Source organism: Alligator sinensis, unplaced genomic scaffold (assembly GCF_000455745.1).
Source record: "Alligator sinensis unplaced genomic scaffold, ASM45574v1 scaffold46_1, whole genome shotgun sequence".
Lineage (NCBI taxonomy): Eukaryota > Metazoa > Chordata > Crocodylia > Alligatoridae > Alligator > Alligator sinensis.
The window spans coordinates 3,769,111-3,786,708 of NW_005841907.1; the positions used below are offsets into that span (position 1 = coordinate 3,769,111).

General features: G+C 45.4%; 1 protein-coding gene across 1 annotated transcript in view; it reads right to left on the bottom strand.

The window, feature by feature from the left end:
* Nucleotides 1-244: 244 nt before the first annotated feature.
* The window catches only part of LOC102378353 (transmembrane protein FAM155A), a 36,835-nt gene continuing 19,481 nt past the window's right edge, over nt 245-17,598 (bottom strand). The window contains exon 4 of the mRNA XM_014517403.1: nt 245-1,006. Coding sequence (XP_014372889.1) covers nt 711-1,006 — 296 coding nt within the window. The 3' untranslated portion in view covers nt 245-710. The remainder of the gene's footprint in view (nt 1,007-17,598) is intronic.

A 17,598-nucleotide genomic window follows, 5' to 3' on the forward strand; every position in this document is an offset into this window, starting at 1 on the left:
TTGTTCAGCTAAAAGGAACCCCTATCATGCTCCCTTTGGGTTTGCTCAGTCAGCTGGTTTGTGCAACAGTGGCAGAGGTACACTGGAATTATGTGTACCTATTCATTGTGATTACACAGACAGAAGCAAGTGGATGTTGTCTGCTAACAGGAGATGGGAAAGGGAGGAGGAGAAGAATGGTTTCCATGGGTAAAAGAACAGTTAGGTATTATTTTTTTGTGATTTTTTGTTGGTTTTTTTGTGTGTGTGTGGGGGGGGGGGGGGGGTTTGTAGTTTTTTAGCTATGGCATGGAATCATAGCAGTCATTCCTCTAATAGAAACTGACAGGACATAAAAGACAGAACTATCAGATGAACACACACAATGACTAGAAATATATCGACAGTGAAAAGACTTAGTTTAGCTTTGAGAAACCATCCCAAAAATAAAATCCTGTATTAACAAGTGCAAAAACAAACAAAAAGGAAACTCCAAACATTAAAACACAGTGTATAAAATGGTGTGAGAAATTTAAGTCACCATACAGCCTTTTAGTCAATAAAAAGCTGTGTTCATGTGTCCTTGTTTGGATTGTGGCCCATCCTTTTAATTTTACCCAGAAGGCCTTTCAAGAAGTGATCTGAGGGTAAAAGCACCCAGTCTCTGTTATATTTGACTGTAGTACATTTGGGCCTCTTGTATGTCTATCACATTTTATGAATCCTTTCTTTTATTCTTCATTAGTTGAATTATCGTCCATAGTTGTTATGCCTTCAAAGCCCAGTCCTGTTGAGTTCTGTGCTGCTGAGACTGTAAGTACTGTATGTAAGAGAATTAATACAAGAACACACAGTTTAAGTCTGCTATTACACAGTCTTGATGCTGATGAAACTGTGAGCGATGTCCTGTGACACATCGTTGAGTCACTTGATTTTATAGTCCCTTTGGATTGGTGATCTGATAATAGTCCCCATCTGACATCACAGCATTCTGGTTCTGCATTGGTTGGATTGTTTTCATAGAGCCCTGTAGAATAAACATTACAGAAAATTAATGCCATGAATAGAATGGACTTTTCTAGACTCAGCTATTAGTTCCAGGTCTGGCCTTTGTGGGTTTTAGGAACTGCTTAGGTGTTAAAGTTAGTCTACCCAGGGGGACAATGAAATAGGTTTCAGAAGGATTGCATAAAATGTGAAAATAGATGGCATGCCAACTCATTCCTACTATGAACCTGCTAAAGGCTGAAAAAATGTAATGCAGCCACTGTTTGGTACCTGGGACACTCATTCTCAAGCATGTTTATCAGACTGGACATTTTCTCAGCATTTGACATACACAGAATATGACTGACTCGGTAGGATGTAAGTTTATGATGGCCCTCCTTACCATAGTCAGTGGTGAATAAATATATCCTCATGTCTATTTTTGTTCTGATTTGGATAGATATTAGTACATGTTTAGCCATTTGGTGGAAAATGGTATACGTACATTGACTTTACAGCAATATTTTTTTTAAAAGATCTACTCATAATGGTACACAATCCACTTAAAAGTCCCAATTCTAACCAAGTTCCTCTGATTCAGTTCTCTGTACTTAGTTGTGTACACTCCAGAGTAAAAACCCTATAATTACTAGAGTTGTCCGGACAGTGCTATAGCAAGGCCGGGGCGGGGGGGCAAAAGCGGTTTCATGGTTTCATAGTAGGTAGGGTTGGAAGGGACCTAAGCAGATCATCAAGTCTGACCCACTGCCCCGGGCAGGAAAGGATGCTGGGGTCAAACAACCCTGCCTAGGTGATTGTTTAGCCTCTTTTTGAAGACCCCCCCAGGGTAGCAGTGAGCACCACTTCCCTTTGAAGTTGATTCCAGATCCTAGCCACCCTGACTGTGAAGTAGTGCCTCCTGATATCTAGCCTGAATCTACTCTCAGCCAACTTATGGCCGTTGTTCCTCGTTACTCCTGGTAGTGCTTGGGGGAACAGGGACTTTCCCATAGACTGCTGGCTCTTTCTGCCTCTGTGCTGACTAGAAGGGAGTTCCCCAGCCTGTGGGTATGTTGCTGGTTCTTCCTCCCTAGGTGTAGTACCTTGTACTCGTCAGTATTAAATCCCATCCTGTTCTCATCCACCCACCTCTGTAACCTGTCCAGATCTAGTTGTAGCCTGTCCCTCTCTTCCACTGTGCCCACTTCTCCCCACATCTTAGTGTCATCCGCGAATTTGTACAAGGTGCTTTTCACCCCCTTGTCCAAGTTGCTGATGAAGATGTTGAACATTGTGGGCCCAAGGACCCATCCCTGGGGGACCCCACTGCCCACATCCCTCCAGGTCAAAAAAGACCCATCCACCACCACTCTCTGGGTGTGGCCCTCCAGCCAATTTGTGACCCATCTGACCATGTAGGCATCGATGCCACAGTCGCCTAATTTTTTAATGAAAAGGGGTGAGAGAGAGTGTTGAAGGGCCTTTGGTCTTGACCTGGAAGGGTGTGGGCAGTGGGGTCCCGCAGGGCTCGGTCCTTGGACCGATACTCTTTAATGTCTTCATCAGCGACTTGGACGAGGGAGTGAAATGTACTCTGTCCAAGTTTGCAGATGACACAAAGCTATGGGGAGAAGTGGACACGCTGGAGGGCAGGGAACAGCTGCAAGCAGACCTGGACAGGTTGGACAAGTGGGCAGAAAACAACAGAATGCAGTTCAACAAGGAGAAATGCAAAGTGCTGCACCTAGGGAGGAAAAATGTCCAGCACACCTACAGCCTAGAGAATGACCTGCTGGGTGGCACGGAAGTGGAAAGGGATCTTGGAGTCCTAGCGCACTTCAAGAGGGATGCGGATAACCCGGAGAGGTTCCAGAGAAGGGCCACTCATATGGTTAAGGGCCTGCAGACCAAGCCCTACGAGGAGAGAATAGAGAAACTGGACCTTTTCAGCCTCTGCAAGAGAAGGTTGAGAGGCGACCTTGTGGCTGCCTATAAGTACATCACAGGGGCACAGAAGGGAATTGGTGAGTATTTATCCACCAAGGCACCCCCAGGGCTTACAAGAAATAATGGCCACAAGCTAGCAGAGAGCAGATTTAGATTGGACATTAGGAAGAACTTCTTCACAGTTAGAGTGGCCAAGGTCTGGAACGGGCTCCCAATCCCGGGAGGTGGTGCTCTCCCCTACCCTGGGGGTCTTCAAGAGGAGGTTAGATAAGCATCTAGATGGGGTCATCTAGACCCAGCACTCTTCCCTGCATATGCAGGGGGTCGGACTCGATCTGTTGAGGTCCCTTCCGACCCTAACATCTATGAATCTATGAAGTCTAGGAAGACTACGTCCACTGAGACACCTGCGTCTAAGGATTTAGTGACCTGATCATAGAAGGCCACCAGGTTGGTCTAACAGGACCTGCCTCGAATGAACCCATGTTGGTTGCCCTGAAGCATGATCTCCCCTGCTGGCCCCTTGCAGAGGTCACCGCCCCAGGACAGCCAAAAAGTGCCAAAAGGTGCTGCCCAGCCAGGGCGGTGCACAGGATGGAGCCATGAGGGGGCGTGGGGACAGGGGGAGGGCAGGTCCTACCACTGCATGCACTCCCAGGCAAGCATGGCGGGGGGCATGTGCCTCCAGATTTGTGCACAGGGCAAGGGCGTGCTGCCACTGTGGGTTTTTCCCCCAGGTGCCAAACTTTGTTGGTACAGCACTGTGTCTAAAATTCAGGTAAACAGCAAGCCATCAGGCAATTCTCTATTTTCTTACCGTTTGAACTGTATAGCAGTAATGAACCTTATATGATTTTGTAATTTGAATCATAAGGAAGTAAGGTTGGAAAGGACTTCCACGTCATCTAGTCCAATCCCCTGCCTGAAGCAGGGTCATCCCTATCCAAAACATCCTATACAAATCCATTGTCTAACCTCTTAGCAAAGCTTCACAGTCAGCTCTAATGTAACAAGACATAACACCGTAACCTGCCACACGTAAAGCAGGGGGGACATGGCAGCCAACGTCCTGCTGTTCTATATTTTGTAATTGTATTCTTAACAGATCCTAGGAAGTTGGTTATGTACCATGCTATACAGGATGGCAAAACCCCCCACAGTCCATATCAGTTTGACCATGGGGTAAATTCCTTCCTGAATTTTGGAATATCTATTTCTACACTTCCCAAAAATTTAAATGCTGTACAAGTTGTTATATTTTGGGTCAGTAATGAAACAACATATTACTTTTTTCCCATAAATGTGTTTTACAGAGAACATGATTTGGAGTTGGAATTGCAAAAGCAATAAGTTTAAATAATGGCCCCAAATCCTTCTTTAATTTAAACTGGTAAATTAAGGAAATATGGTCTTTATAACTAAAAATATAGTTCAACATAGCATCATAAATTCACACTATGAAGGCTAAATTGCAAAAAGTAACCTAGAGCTGTACTAAAATTTTTGGACAAGGCTTTTTAATAGGAATAGAAGATTTCTACTCATTGTAAACTGAACTCTTTTCTAGAAAAAGGCCTATCTTTTTCTATCTGTCTATTGTTGAAATATACTAACAATTACACAGTAGCTGTCTGATATACAATTAAACAACCAAGTTTACTCAGTTCACAGGCAAAACATAGATGAAACCCAAAGTGGTATATTTTATTTTTGTATTTTGGGACCTAAAATGATGGCAGGCTTACACCAGTGTAAATTAGAGGTGCAACTGGACAATTCTGTGCCTTGGGTGACAATGGGGCACAGGGCAGCAGCTACAGTCAGGTTGTCATTGGTGGTGTGGTGCCCAGGAGAACAGTGGCACTGACTGCTGTTTTTCTATGCCCCTTAAATCAGTATCCCTAGGGCTAGTGTCATAGTTGCCTCCCTTCTTTGTTATGTTATTGATATAATCAGCCTTTGCATCAGGGTAAAAAAGAATTAGACAGATGATGGAAACCCCACACCAGGCTAATGTCACCCAATCTAGTGCAAAATTACATCTGAAAGGATCATAGAGAATCTGTACTCTTGGCAGGAGCACCTGGCTTCAAAGCAGCACTAACTTCAGGGGTCACGCTCATTGGCTGCAGGGTAGGCTGGGTTCAGATTTGAACACAGGCATGGATGAACTGGGCAGCTGCCGGGGGCCCAGCAATGAAAAAAAAATGAAAAAAAAACCATTCCAATAGCAAAAAAATGTTTTAATATTGCGCATATACGGGACTGGCAATGTTATCAACTGAGAGTGAGCTATATAAAGACATCAATACCACAGATGTGATAAAGACTATTGCAACAAAAAACCGCCTCATAGTGGTGAAGCAGGGCCCGATACTAAAAGTTCACCCAGGACCACCAGGAATCTAGGTATGGCACTGGCTGGGCTTACTATATAAGTCCTGTCCCTTCACTTGGCATTAGTTACTTAATATTTCACACCTTGCAGCTCTCCCTCCCCATTTGTATTTTAAATTCCTGGCTTTTGACTTCTGACACAGCCTGGACTATTGACATGGATATTCCTTACTGATTGGGACTTTGACTCAGACCTTGTCTTAGGTCTGGATCTTTCTCTGGCTCAAGAACTTGTTTATCCCTGTGCTCCTTTCGACTCCCACGCCCCCATTCTCACACAAGCATTGCCTGTCTTCAGACTACAGTAAATTGGGGTAGAAATTTACGCAAGGCCCACATTCTCTCACACTACCTACTTGTGAAGCAGTAATAGTGCCTAACAGTGCAGCTAGCTAACCTGGGAGAGCAGATTACTGACTTGCTCTAGATTCCACTGTAAGTTACATAGGTGTACAAAATTGGTATCTGTTACACTGGTATATAGGCATCACCTGCTGAGGCTCTGAATTGGCATTACTATATAGACTGTCTATGATTTATAGAAAAGGATTTTCTTTTTTATTGCATCCTTTTGCATTTTAAAGCTTCTGTGAATGCTGTTTGAAAACTGAAAGAGGCTGCTGGATTTCCTTGCAGTACTCATACCAAGGAGTTGTTCCACAATACTCAGACCAGTTTTCTGGTTGTCTGATGCCTACCTTTGGGTACCCACATTTAATAACTGTTCATTCTCCCGTACCAACATGAAAACATTTTATTTCATGTTTTAAGTTATGCACTAACTTGCAAGATGCATAGCTATATGTGGCCAGAATGACAATTAGCTATGTTAGCCTGAAGTCAGGCAGATGGCAAGGTACATTTGCACTTTATAGACCTTGCACCACATAAATCAGAGATGCATAAGCTTTCTTAAGAAGTAGGTTAATTCATCAGATGCTATGTAGGAACTGCAGGAAGCAGAGCTTCTGAACAGAAAGGAGCGATTAGAATACAAGAGGTGGAGAAGGGCAGGGGGAAGAGGGGGAATTGCTGAGAGAGGCAAAGTGGGTAGAAGAGAGAAAAGCAAGCAGTAACCCATTGAGGGTGCTTACAGACATGGAAAAAAATGCTTTAGTTCGATACACCTCTGAACCAAGCACAGTGCATGACCAGAAGAGGAACTGCATCAGTTTGACCTGGCTCACCCAGCATCTGTATAGCTCACATGCTTCAGCAGCGCTTTTTGGCACTTTTATCTAAAACCTGGTTCAATCAACTATTAGACAAAAGCACCAAAAAGCTCTGCTGAAGCAACCAAATTATACAGACACTGGAGAGCTGATTCAAACTGATTTAGTTCTTTTTCTGGTAAAGTGTTGTTGGGTACCCAACTCCAACTATTTGGGTTGGTCTAATAAAAGATATCAAATTCACCCAAGGAACCTTGTCTGCCGTTGGGTACCCAAAGCACTTGGCTTTTAAATTTTTTTTGTCAAACAGCTATTGAGGTCAATGATGTAATGTCCAGGAAGGTTAAAGTGGTCTGCCACAGGTTTGTATGTCATGCTCAGAATATTCACTGCTGCTAAACAAGAAACCATGACTAGAGGGTGACAGACATCTGCAGAGGAAAAGGGGCCACCTATGTTTTAGTCCCAGTAGGTAACACACTATTTGGGATCATGTTTGTGCTGGTTATTTCAAATAGTATAGAACAGTCCCCCTATTATCGTTATATTTTCTATGGCATATAGTTTATTACATTTTTTAATGCATAGTAACTGCTTCTGTATGGGAAATACTTTAAAAGGCAGATAATTACACAAACTCTTCTGTAACTTCAGTAGCTCAAACTATGAGCTGTAATTGAAAAGACACCAAATATTATTAATTCTTTGATCCCACTGCAGCTTGCTTACTGCTCCAGCTGTATTTCCTGCCTTTCTTGTTATATGAAAACACAAACTTCCTTTGAAATCAAAGGCTATATATACAGGTTAGCAATCAAAAAACATTTGATTATTTGCTGTGCACTACTAAATTATAGATAAATTGGTAGCAACTCCGTAGTTAAGACGTCATTGAGCTTTTTTCGTACAACAAAATTAAATTTCCTCTGTGCCTCTGTTTAGCAACTGAATTTACAGGTAGTCTCTAAATTTACAATTATATATTTAATAATAATATTATATTATTCTAGAACTGCTACATACATGACAATTGTAGACTGCATGAATAATATAGCCTTTAAGTTTTGTAGTAAAGCAATTAAACATTTTTTTTTTTTTTTTTTTTTTTTTTTGCGCTATAAGAAGAACTTTTGGCTTCTTGTAATGAAACATTGACATTTAATACAATTTAAAAAGGTTACACACACGTGAAAACCATGACACTTCCAGTCTGGTTATATATGTAATTGAAAAACAGAATAGAAAATGTTTATTTGCCATTTTCCTTGTAAGATTTTATATTTTCACAAAGAGAAGCTGATAAATCTTTTAGGAACTAACATAATACACTTCCATTTTTCAAAAATACCTCCCTGGCTGCACAGTTTACATGCTTCTCACTCAGCATTTACTGCCTTTTCCTTGTCACCTAACCCCAGGTAACTCCTAACATTCACTAGCAGGGGGTCTCAGCCTGATGAACGTACAGGAATTATTTGTTTTAATATAATAGGGATGTTTCTTGGAATTCAATATCATTCCTACAGAGTCCAACTCATTTGGTTTTTCAGGCTAGGGCTGCATACATACATTCAAGTGACCTGGGTTTGTTCTCCTGGTAGAAAAGCTTGGCCAGAGATGCTTAGTGCTGAGAAAAACTTGCCCAGATATTTGTGTGCTGAGCCCCTGTAAAGCAGAGAACTTGCAGTGCTGATGCTGTGCAGCCATGGGTCCCCTGCATACACGTCAGAATGCTCTGCAGATTCCCTCAGTCTATCTGGATATAGATGGCAGCAGTGCACAGGATACACCTGATTAACTGACCCAGACTGCTCAGGGTCATCGTGTGTCTCCCTGCAACACAATGTGATAATTACGAAGGGGGCATGTTCTGCTCCCTTCTCAGCCGGAGCAGTAGAGTTCAGCCCAAACAACACACTGTCTCCTTGGGAAGGGTTGGTAACTGTCACAACGGAGTCCTTCAGGAAGGCCGTGATCTCCTTATGGCCCCCTACACACACACACACACACACTGCCCATCTCTCTGGGTCTCCTCCATGTACTCTTGCCCACTCGCTAGGGCCTCCTCTGCCCTCTCTTGGGCTCTCTGAGCCCACTCAGGGCCTCCCTATAATGTTGCCCCTTTCTGGGGCCTTCTCTATAGTGTCTCCCCCTGTCTGGGGCCTTTACAATAGTGCCCCCTCCTGGGGCTTTCCCTGCAATGTTGCCCAAGCTTGGGCTTCTAAAATACAGCCCCCTGTCTGGGGCTCTCTGCGCCCACTCTGGGGACTTCTCGGCAATGCCTGCTGACTCTCGGGCCCACCGCACTGCTACCCCCTTTCTCCCAGGGCTCACCGCGCCACTACCCCCTCTCGCCGGGGGCAACCGCAGCACTCTACCCTGCTCTGGGGTTTATCGCCACACTAGCCCTTCTTCAGAGGCTCGCCACGCCCACACTGGGCTTCCTGATAATATGGCCCCCTCTCTGGGGCTTGCTGTGCCCCTACTGGGCTTCCTAATAATATAGCCCCCTCTCTGGGGCTCATCATGCCTGCGCTGGGGCTTCTCAAAGCTGCCCCCTCTCTGGGGCTGGGGTCTACATACCCCGCAAGTTGCACCCTCACTGGCACCAGGGTTCCCATACCACTGGGGTTCCCCCCCTTATGAGGATAATGCGCCCTGACTGGCGCTAGGGCCCCCACACCACCGTGGGGCCCTTTATGAGGCCTCCTCCAACCCCTACAGCCTCAGCCAAACCAGTGGTGTAATATCAGAAGCAAACATAAACTCGAGCCTCCTGGCTATAACTCAACTCAAAGCCATCTGGCTAACCCATGGTGCTCAAACCTCTCAGAGCTGCCATCCTTCATTCAGCTAGAGCAGTTCTTGCAATGCTCGCATTCTAGCTCCTGCCTCCCTGACCACTGGCAGAGAACTACCAGCCTAGCCTCAGCCCTGGGCTTTATGAGGGCCAGGCCCTGCCCCCTTCTGGCCAGCTGACTCACATTATTTGCCCCGGTAACCCACAGCTGTGCTTGTTATGTTCTGCCAGGGCGCTCTCTTCCTGGCAGTTTCCACTTTCTAGGAGCAGAGCACCGAGGTGCCCTGCGACAGTAACAAAGCACCTTGGGATTCTGGAGAACTGTGCTGTGGCTTCTCCAGAAGGGAACAGGTACAGACATTCACTATCTTCCCAGGAATGATTTAACTGTGGTTATACCCAGGTAACTTTTCTTCTGAAGCACTTTTTTGAACATTTATACACTGTTGGTTTCTACTGGGAGGGCAGAAACTGAATGTCTGTATATGGCCTGGATCCAGACTAAGGAGCTTCTCATGGGCTGAACAACCCACCTCCAGTAGTAGGGTGCCAGCTTATCTGCATGAATGCTAGAGTTGCTACATTGGTGTCTCTCCAGAACCCAAATGTGAATACCTTGTCTTCCCCCTCACCACTTGCCCCATTCCCCTGCTGCTAATTTTAGTCATTATTGGCACCTGAAGACCCCATATTCACAGTGAGCAAGGAAACAGAAGTGGGGGAGTTGAGCAGGTTCTAGAGCTCAACCCAAACTGCAGCTCGGTCATGTATGTTGACAAGCCCCTCAGTACAACTCCTCACTTCAGAGCCTGTGGACAACATGAATATAGAACTTCCTCTAAGGCACTCATGCAAAACCCTGAGCTATAACCTCCTGCTTTGCCACTTTTCAATGCCACATTACAATTTTAGCATTCCACTACATTTTAGTGAGGATACTGTTATCATTGCTAAGGCCAGAATTAAGTTTGCACATTTGAATATTGAGACTATACTGGGAGAAATTAAACATACAGGAAACCCTCACTATTTGTGTGTTTGTGGGTTTGACATTCGTGGTTTCAAATATTCATGATTGCTGAACCCACATCTTAAATACACTTAAAGGAGCTCTGTGAGAGCTTTGTGCTTGTGCTTGAGCTGCCACCAGGCTCCTGCCACCACCACCACACTCCCGCCGCCATGATCCCGCCATTGCCAGTGCAGCCATGCCCCCTCCCCACAGCTGCTGGTGGCACTACATTCATGAACACAGATGGAGTTCATGAACACTGCCTTATTCATGGATTTCACCATTCATGGGGGATATGAGAACATATCCCCCGTGAATGGTGAGGTTTTCCTATACTTAATTTAATTGAAGCAAAAAGGAATTACTGAGCACTGTAAATTTCATGGAGTTAGTGGGGTATCAACAACAACATAAAGCCATGTTCACATACAAAATTTAAAGTTGTATGCCATCTTTTCTACATTATTGGATCTTGCAACTAACTTCAAAGGGAGTTGTGAGCATTCTTCTTGATTAGGTTATTACAAGTTTACTTGTGAATGTTTTGGAAACTGAGATGCAATTAAACAGAAGTCTTGGAAACAAGATTTTCTGTCTAGCCCTATACTGGGACTCCTATTTAAGATTTCCAATTTATCCCAAGACAAAATGTTTTCTTTCTGAAGAAGATACATCCAAAAATAAGAGATAATTAAAATGAAGTGCACTAAGAATTTTGTTTGTTCAACTTTGCTGTGAAGTATGAAGCAAATAATGGCTCCTGCATTGATATATTCAGAAGTGATATAACTGCCTCAGACAGTATCAGCATTGTGCATGACATTTCCTTCTCTGAGGAATTTCTGGGAAATACAAGAAGATAAAGTAAAGAACTCTTGAAACTACAGATCTTAATTAAATCTTTAACTAAAACTCAAAGACTTTGGGTGTTTCGTGTATAAGTTCTATGTTGTTGGGCCCTAGCTATGACTAGCAAGTAGTGGGTGAACAATTTCCCTTTGTTAATTCTTCATAAAAAGGAGAATGTCTGAAGCTTTATTAAGCATGGATGAGTCCTGATTATTCAGTGTTTATGCTGGCGAGCACCCATTTTCAGAATTATTCTCAGTGACTACATTGTTAACTACTAAAAAGGAGCTCACTGAGATGAAAAACGGTTGCGTAACTGGAGTTTCTAGGTAAAATATTAGACTGTAAGTCTAAGTGAATAATTCAGGAAATCATTTAAAGAGGAAAACATTAACATGAAACAACAAAGATCCAACTGGAATTTGAAAATCTCTTTCCACACTACAACCAAAAACATTTTTAGCACCATCACTGGTGTTTGTCACTTACATTTAAATTAAGTTATTGCATAAAGCATCTGTGCCTCAAATCAACATTTAAATTGATAGGATTAAATATCTGCTGTACACACCTCTATCTTTTTAGCCTGTTGACTTCAATATTAGAATTTTCCTAACATGGAAGGGGAGAGAATGGAAAAAAAAGCTGTGACCAGCTCTCACTGCTTTCATAAGGGTTGTTCTGGAAACCAACTTTCTTTGATCTTATCCAGATGGTTTTCTAAATTTCTAAATTGCTATGTCTGTGGTACATGATGTTGCTTCTGTTTAGCTATACATTTTTCATGGTTCATAACATAAAATGTAATAGAATGAACTATAGAACAACATTTTAAAAAATAAACAAGTAGTCTTTATTCAAACAGATTATTTTTAAACTGGCAAAGTTGTTGTTTAGTTCTTTTAAGAGCCAATTTCCCACTTAAATCTGCATTCAAATTATAAGCTTGATGAAGGTTTGTTGTTGTTTAATTTTATTTTGCTACTGCTTGTTGGAGTCTGGCAGGCTGGTTCAAGCAGTTGTCTCTGGGGTAAATTTTCTTTCTGTGAGTAGAGGGAGAAAAAATGTATTGATGTTCCCTGGAATATTTACACCATTTTTATACAAAAACAGATGGGGCCAGATTCTCTCTGCTGGTGTTAATCACTGTCATGCCAATGGAGGGATGGTGACTTATATCTGATGAGGAGCTGGCCAATACAGCTACACAATAAACTCATTTTCATCACTTTTTTCTCTCTTTTGATCATGGTCTGTGCTGAAAAATAGGAAGAGTATATAGCCAGATTCTAAGCCAAATCAAGCTGTGGGATTTGAGGATTTTTCCTATGTGCCTCTTCTGAGTAGTTGTAACAGATACAAGGGTGGTGTGGCAACACATCTGCTCCCCTTTGTCCCCTTTGGCTGTGCCCTGCATGTGCAGTGAGAGGTTACTGGCTCTTCAGTGCAGGAGCTCCATATGTACTGTGAGTTCTATGAGCTCACTGCTGGTCAGCATGGGGTTTACCCTGAGTACATGCTTTCAAGCAGCTCCAGAGAGATGCTACTCTTCATTCTTCCCCTTCCTCCTCCCCACACTCTTGAATTCACCAGCAGAGGAAAGGAGGGGAAGAGCAGCCAGAAAAGCACAGCCCCTGCTTACACTTGGCTCTGGAGGCTCTGCACTGCTGCTGCTTGTCCTGTTCAGCAAGGGAGAGTGGAAGATAGATAGAAGGAGTAAAGAGCAGTAGGCTTGAGAGCTGCTTGAAAGCAGGGACCATGGCCAGAGCCTGTGCTAGTGATCTCAGAGCTCACAGCCCATGTGGAGCTCCAGCAGGAGCTGCCAAGAGAGCCTTGGCATCCAAGACAACACCAAGGGGCTCCAGCAACATCCCCTTCAGCTGTATGACACATGCAAAATGAGCTCTCTTCAATGTGCATGAAGCTTCACCCCCATAACTGAAATCCTGGATCTGCCCATGGTCCATCCCCCCACTTGATGTGCCTGTCTCGCTCCCCAGTGTCCCCTGCTGACCAGGGGGCTCCAGCCATGCCTTGCCTGCAATCATCCCATGGTATGAGGGACCATATTCTGCACCTCTTTTTAGTAAACCCTGGATCTGCCCATGCGTGGTCTTTGGTGGAAGGTATTAACTGCTGTTAAATATATGGTAGAAAGGGTAAATGGGATACACACATAACCAATAGGCCTGTGCAAATAGGGAATTACTCAACTCAGATTCGGATTTGGCTGATTCAGAGGACAGTGACTTGATTTGGAGATTCAGATCACTGTCCCAAATCGATTTAGCCAAATCAGCTTTGGAAGATTCGGCGCTGATTTGGAGAGATTCAGCCATAGACTATAATGGTGAATCACTGAAATACCTATAACTTTGTCATTTTTTGGCTGATTTAGATAAAAAAATTGCAGGAATGGTAGCTCCTTGTGAGGGCATGAAGCCTGCTAAGTTTCAAGGAGATAGGTGCAGGGGTTTCTGGGAAGCTGCACCTTAGGCTGCTGACAAGCAAAACTCGTGACATATGTGACTTTGTATATGTGTTAACGTACAGGGGGTGAAAATTGCAGGGATGGTATCCCCTGTTCTCACCCTCACAATTCCATGGCAACCAGTAAGCCTCAGGCCCCTCAAAGATCTTACAGATCTGGGCTTTCCTCAGCCAGGACTGTGTGGTGGCTGGAGGTTCTGGTGCCTCCTGCTCCTACCCGTCTTTCACCAAGAAGGTTTGTGTGGTCCTGGCATTTCCTGGGGCTGCTGTGCTGCCAGCAGTCCCACTCAGGCCTCCCTACCATTTCAGGGGACAGTTTTAGGTCATGCCCAGGATGATGTGGGGCCTCTTCCTCCCCATATAGCCCCAGCCCTTTTACCTTCAAGTTCTTCCTGGCATGAGAACTCAGCAGGGAGACGTTCTTCCTTTGCTGGCTGGTGAGAAACTAAACTGCTGCCTCCAACTCTGAGAGCAGGGCATTAAATGGCCACCCTCATTAGCACTGGTCCTGCCACCTACATAGCCCCTTGTGCGGGCATGAGGGAGGCCTGCCAGGTTTCAGGCAGAGTGGTGCTTGGGTTTCTGTGAAGCTGCACCTCAAACTGCTGAAAGTAAAACTTCTGTCACTTGTGTGTGTTAAGGGGTATAGATTGTATCTGTATTGGTCTAAGGATGTATCCCAGACAAGGGTTTTAGGGTCAATCTGATATCTTTTATTAGACAAACGGAAACGTTGGAAAAATTCTTCTTAGCAAGCTTTCAGGTTGAAAAACCCTTCATCAGGCTGAGGAAACATCTAGTTCGTGTGTGTGTGTGTGTACTCTTCCTGGATGGAAGAAATAGTAAAGAAGCCAGAGGCTGGCATGCAATGCAGGCCAGGAAGCCAGTCAGCCTTATGAAGGGGTTTTCAACTTGAGAAGCCAGTCAGCCTTATGAAGGGTTTTTCAACTTGAAAGCTGACATCCCAGGCAGCTAAGCTGAGCTCACCTGGAGTCTCATAACTGCACTGTAACCAGCAAGCCTCAGACCTGTCAGCCAGGACTGTGGTAGCTGAAGGTTATGGTGCTTCCTACTCACCTTTCACCAGGGGGATCCTTAATCCTGGTATTTCCTGGGGCTGCTGTGCCACCAACAGTGTCATCAGGCCTCCTGACACTGGCAGAGTGCAGTTTTAGTGGTCATACCCAGGACTAGGGGCCTCCTCCTTCCCCATAGCCCAAGCTCAAACCTTCAAGTTCATCCTGGCATGGGAGCTCAGTGGTGAGATGTTCTTCCCCTGCTGGCTGGTGATGCAGCGGTGCTACCTCCAGCTTTGAGAGTGGGGCATTAACTGTTTTTTTTTTAAAAAGGAAATAGGTGCAGACGGAGAGAGGAGGGTGGTACTCTCTCTGTCTACAGATGGAGACTGAGGAACCCCAAGAGTGGGAGATTCCCCTTCAAGAACACCAGCTGCTCCACCAAACCAGGATTCCAGGAGGTATGATGGGGTGTCATAACATCCCCAGCAATGCTGAACACCCTCTCACTTGGAACACTAGTCTGTGGACAGGACAGGTGTTCCAGAGCAACCGTGGCCAGATCCTACCACATCTGGCTGTGGGTTGCCCAATAAGCCAAGGAGTTGTAGTCCAGCAGCTCCATGTGAGCATCAGGTATGTGAAGTTCCACTGAGTCTCCATATACTGCATGATTTTGTGCTGTGGGATGCTCAGCTCTGCCTGTTTCTCCCACAGTCTCTTGCCCCTGGATAGCCAGCCCTTCTTAGTTGAGCGAGTAGGGTGATGCTGTGGTGAAAGTAGCCCACCACCTTCCTGCATTTTGAAATGAGGTGGGTGGTAGTGACAACACCATCACCAGCAGCCCAGTCCCCCTCCAAGGTGTCCCTGACTATGAGGTGGAACTTGTGTGCCACACAGTGGATGTCAACAAAGTTGGCACCACAGACCGCATTGACCATATTGACTCTGTTGTCGGTGACCATGAACCTACCACTGTTGTTGGTGACTATGAATGAGCCACCCCTGCACTATGCAGTTTAGGGCCACCATGATCTCCCTTGCCATGTGGGACTCATCTATCACTTCAGCTTGAAGGAGAGCCCACCGAAGGCCTGACTGATTGCACCAGTGCCCTATGAGGGAGAGGTAGGTGTGATCTCCATCCTGGCTGCTCTGGATGTCTGAGGTGAAGTGCAAGGCTACCTGTGGCCCTGCCTTGTGCAACTCCTCCCTCAAGTTCTTCCTGCATGCCTCATACAGGGAGGGCACCACTGTCCTGCTAAAGGTGGTGCATGCAGGCATTTGGTCGGATGGGGCCACGAGTACCATGAGCCACCTGAACCCTGGTCACTCAGCTAAGAAGGGCTGGTTATCCAGAGCAAGCATCTCCCTGATGCTCTAGGTGACCTCACTCACCTTTGGAATGCACCCCACTTTGTCTGCAGCTTTCCCTCACTGATCCAGGGTGATCTGCCTCTGCTTCATGGGGATAGGGGCTTTTGAGTGACAGGAGGACTTCCCTTTGGGTACACTCCCACTTGTGCCAGGCTGAGGAGGAGCAAGGGCAAGGGGGTGCTGCCTCCTGAGATGCAGCAGCATCACCGTGGTGGTGAAGTGTTTCACCTCTTTGGCCCATTTTATCTGCCTTCTGCACTGCTGGTGGATAGCATACTTGGGATCATCTGCCACCTCAAAATGATCCCACACTACACTACCCCCCCTGCTTTTGGGTTGAGAGTGTGGATCCTGCCTTATTGTCTTCCTCAGCAGGCAGAGGCACAACAAGAGGGGAAGCTGAGCCACCTTCCCCTACAAACTCCTCTGAGGTGCCTTCTGGAGAAGGATACCTGCCTCTAGGGGAACTTTTAAGGGGGTGGAGCACACAATCAGATTCCCCCTCAGTCCCCAGAATTTCTTTAGCTAGGGCGCTCAGGTCCCCTGGTTCCAAATCCAGCTCCTCCTCTGGCACTGGGAGGCTAATGATGGGAGATGAAACTGTAGTGGAGGAGATTGTCATCCTGTTGCTGGTGCCTATTTCTGGAGTTAGGGGAGGTGGTGCAGGTGCAGGGACAGGTACTGCTCCCACCTCCTTGCTCCCAATGGCAGCAGAAGATTCATGGCTGCTAGGAAAGAGGATGTGTCTGTGTTTTGGGGGAGGGGTGTGGAACTTACAGTTCTAGCTCTTCCCCTACCACCTCTAGCCCATCTCCCTCCCCTTCCATGAGACCTGGCACCTGCCTTTCCAGCACATTTTATATTAATCTTTCCTGTGCTGGAAAATGTATCTCTTTGTGTGTGCAGCTGTAATATCTCCTCTTCTTCTCTGATGTATGACTGTGTCTGACTTCTGTGTTGTGTTTACTGTCGTGTGTGTAACTAAAATAATATCTCTTCTTCTTCTTCTCTGATGTATGTGTCTGTCTGATTTCTTCTTCTGTGTTGTGTACTGTATGTATGTGTAACTATATAATATCTCTTCATAATTTCATAGTAGCTAGGGTCCCCTGCCACAGGCAGGAATGAATGCTGGGTTCACAAGACCCCAGATAGGTGATCATCCAACCTCCTCTTGAATTTGCATAAGGTAGGGGTGAGGACCACTTCCCTGGGAAGTTGGTTCCAGATTTTGGCCGCCCTAACTGTAAAATATTGCCTTCTGATCTATAAATTAAACCTATTCTCCATCAGCTTATGACCATTGTTCCTTGTCACCCCAGGTGGTGCTGGGGAGAAAAGAGCTCTGCCTATTTGCTGTTGATCCCCTTTGAAGAGCTTGTAGGCAGCCACCAGGTCCCTCCTCAGCCTCCTCTTCCTGAGGCTGAACAGGTTCAGGTCCTTCAGTCTCTCCTCGTAGGGCCTGTCCTGCTACCCCGTCACCAAGTGGGTGGCCCTCCTCTCAACCCTCTCCAGGCTGGCCATATCCCTTTTGAAGTGCGGCGCCCAGTACTGGATGCAGTACTCCAACTG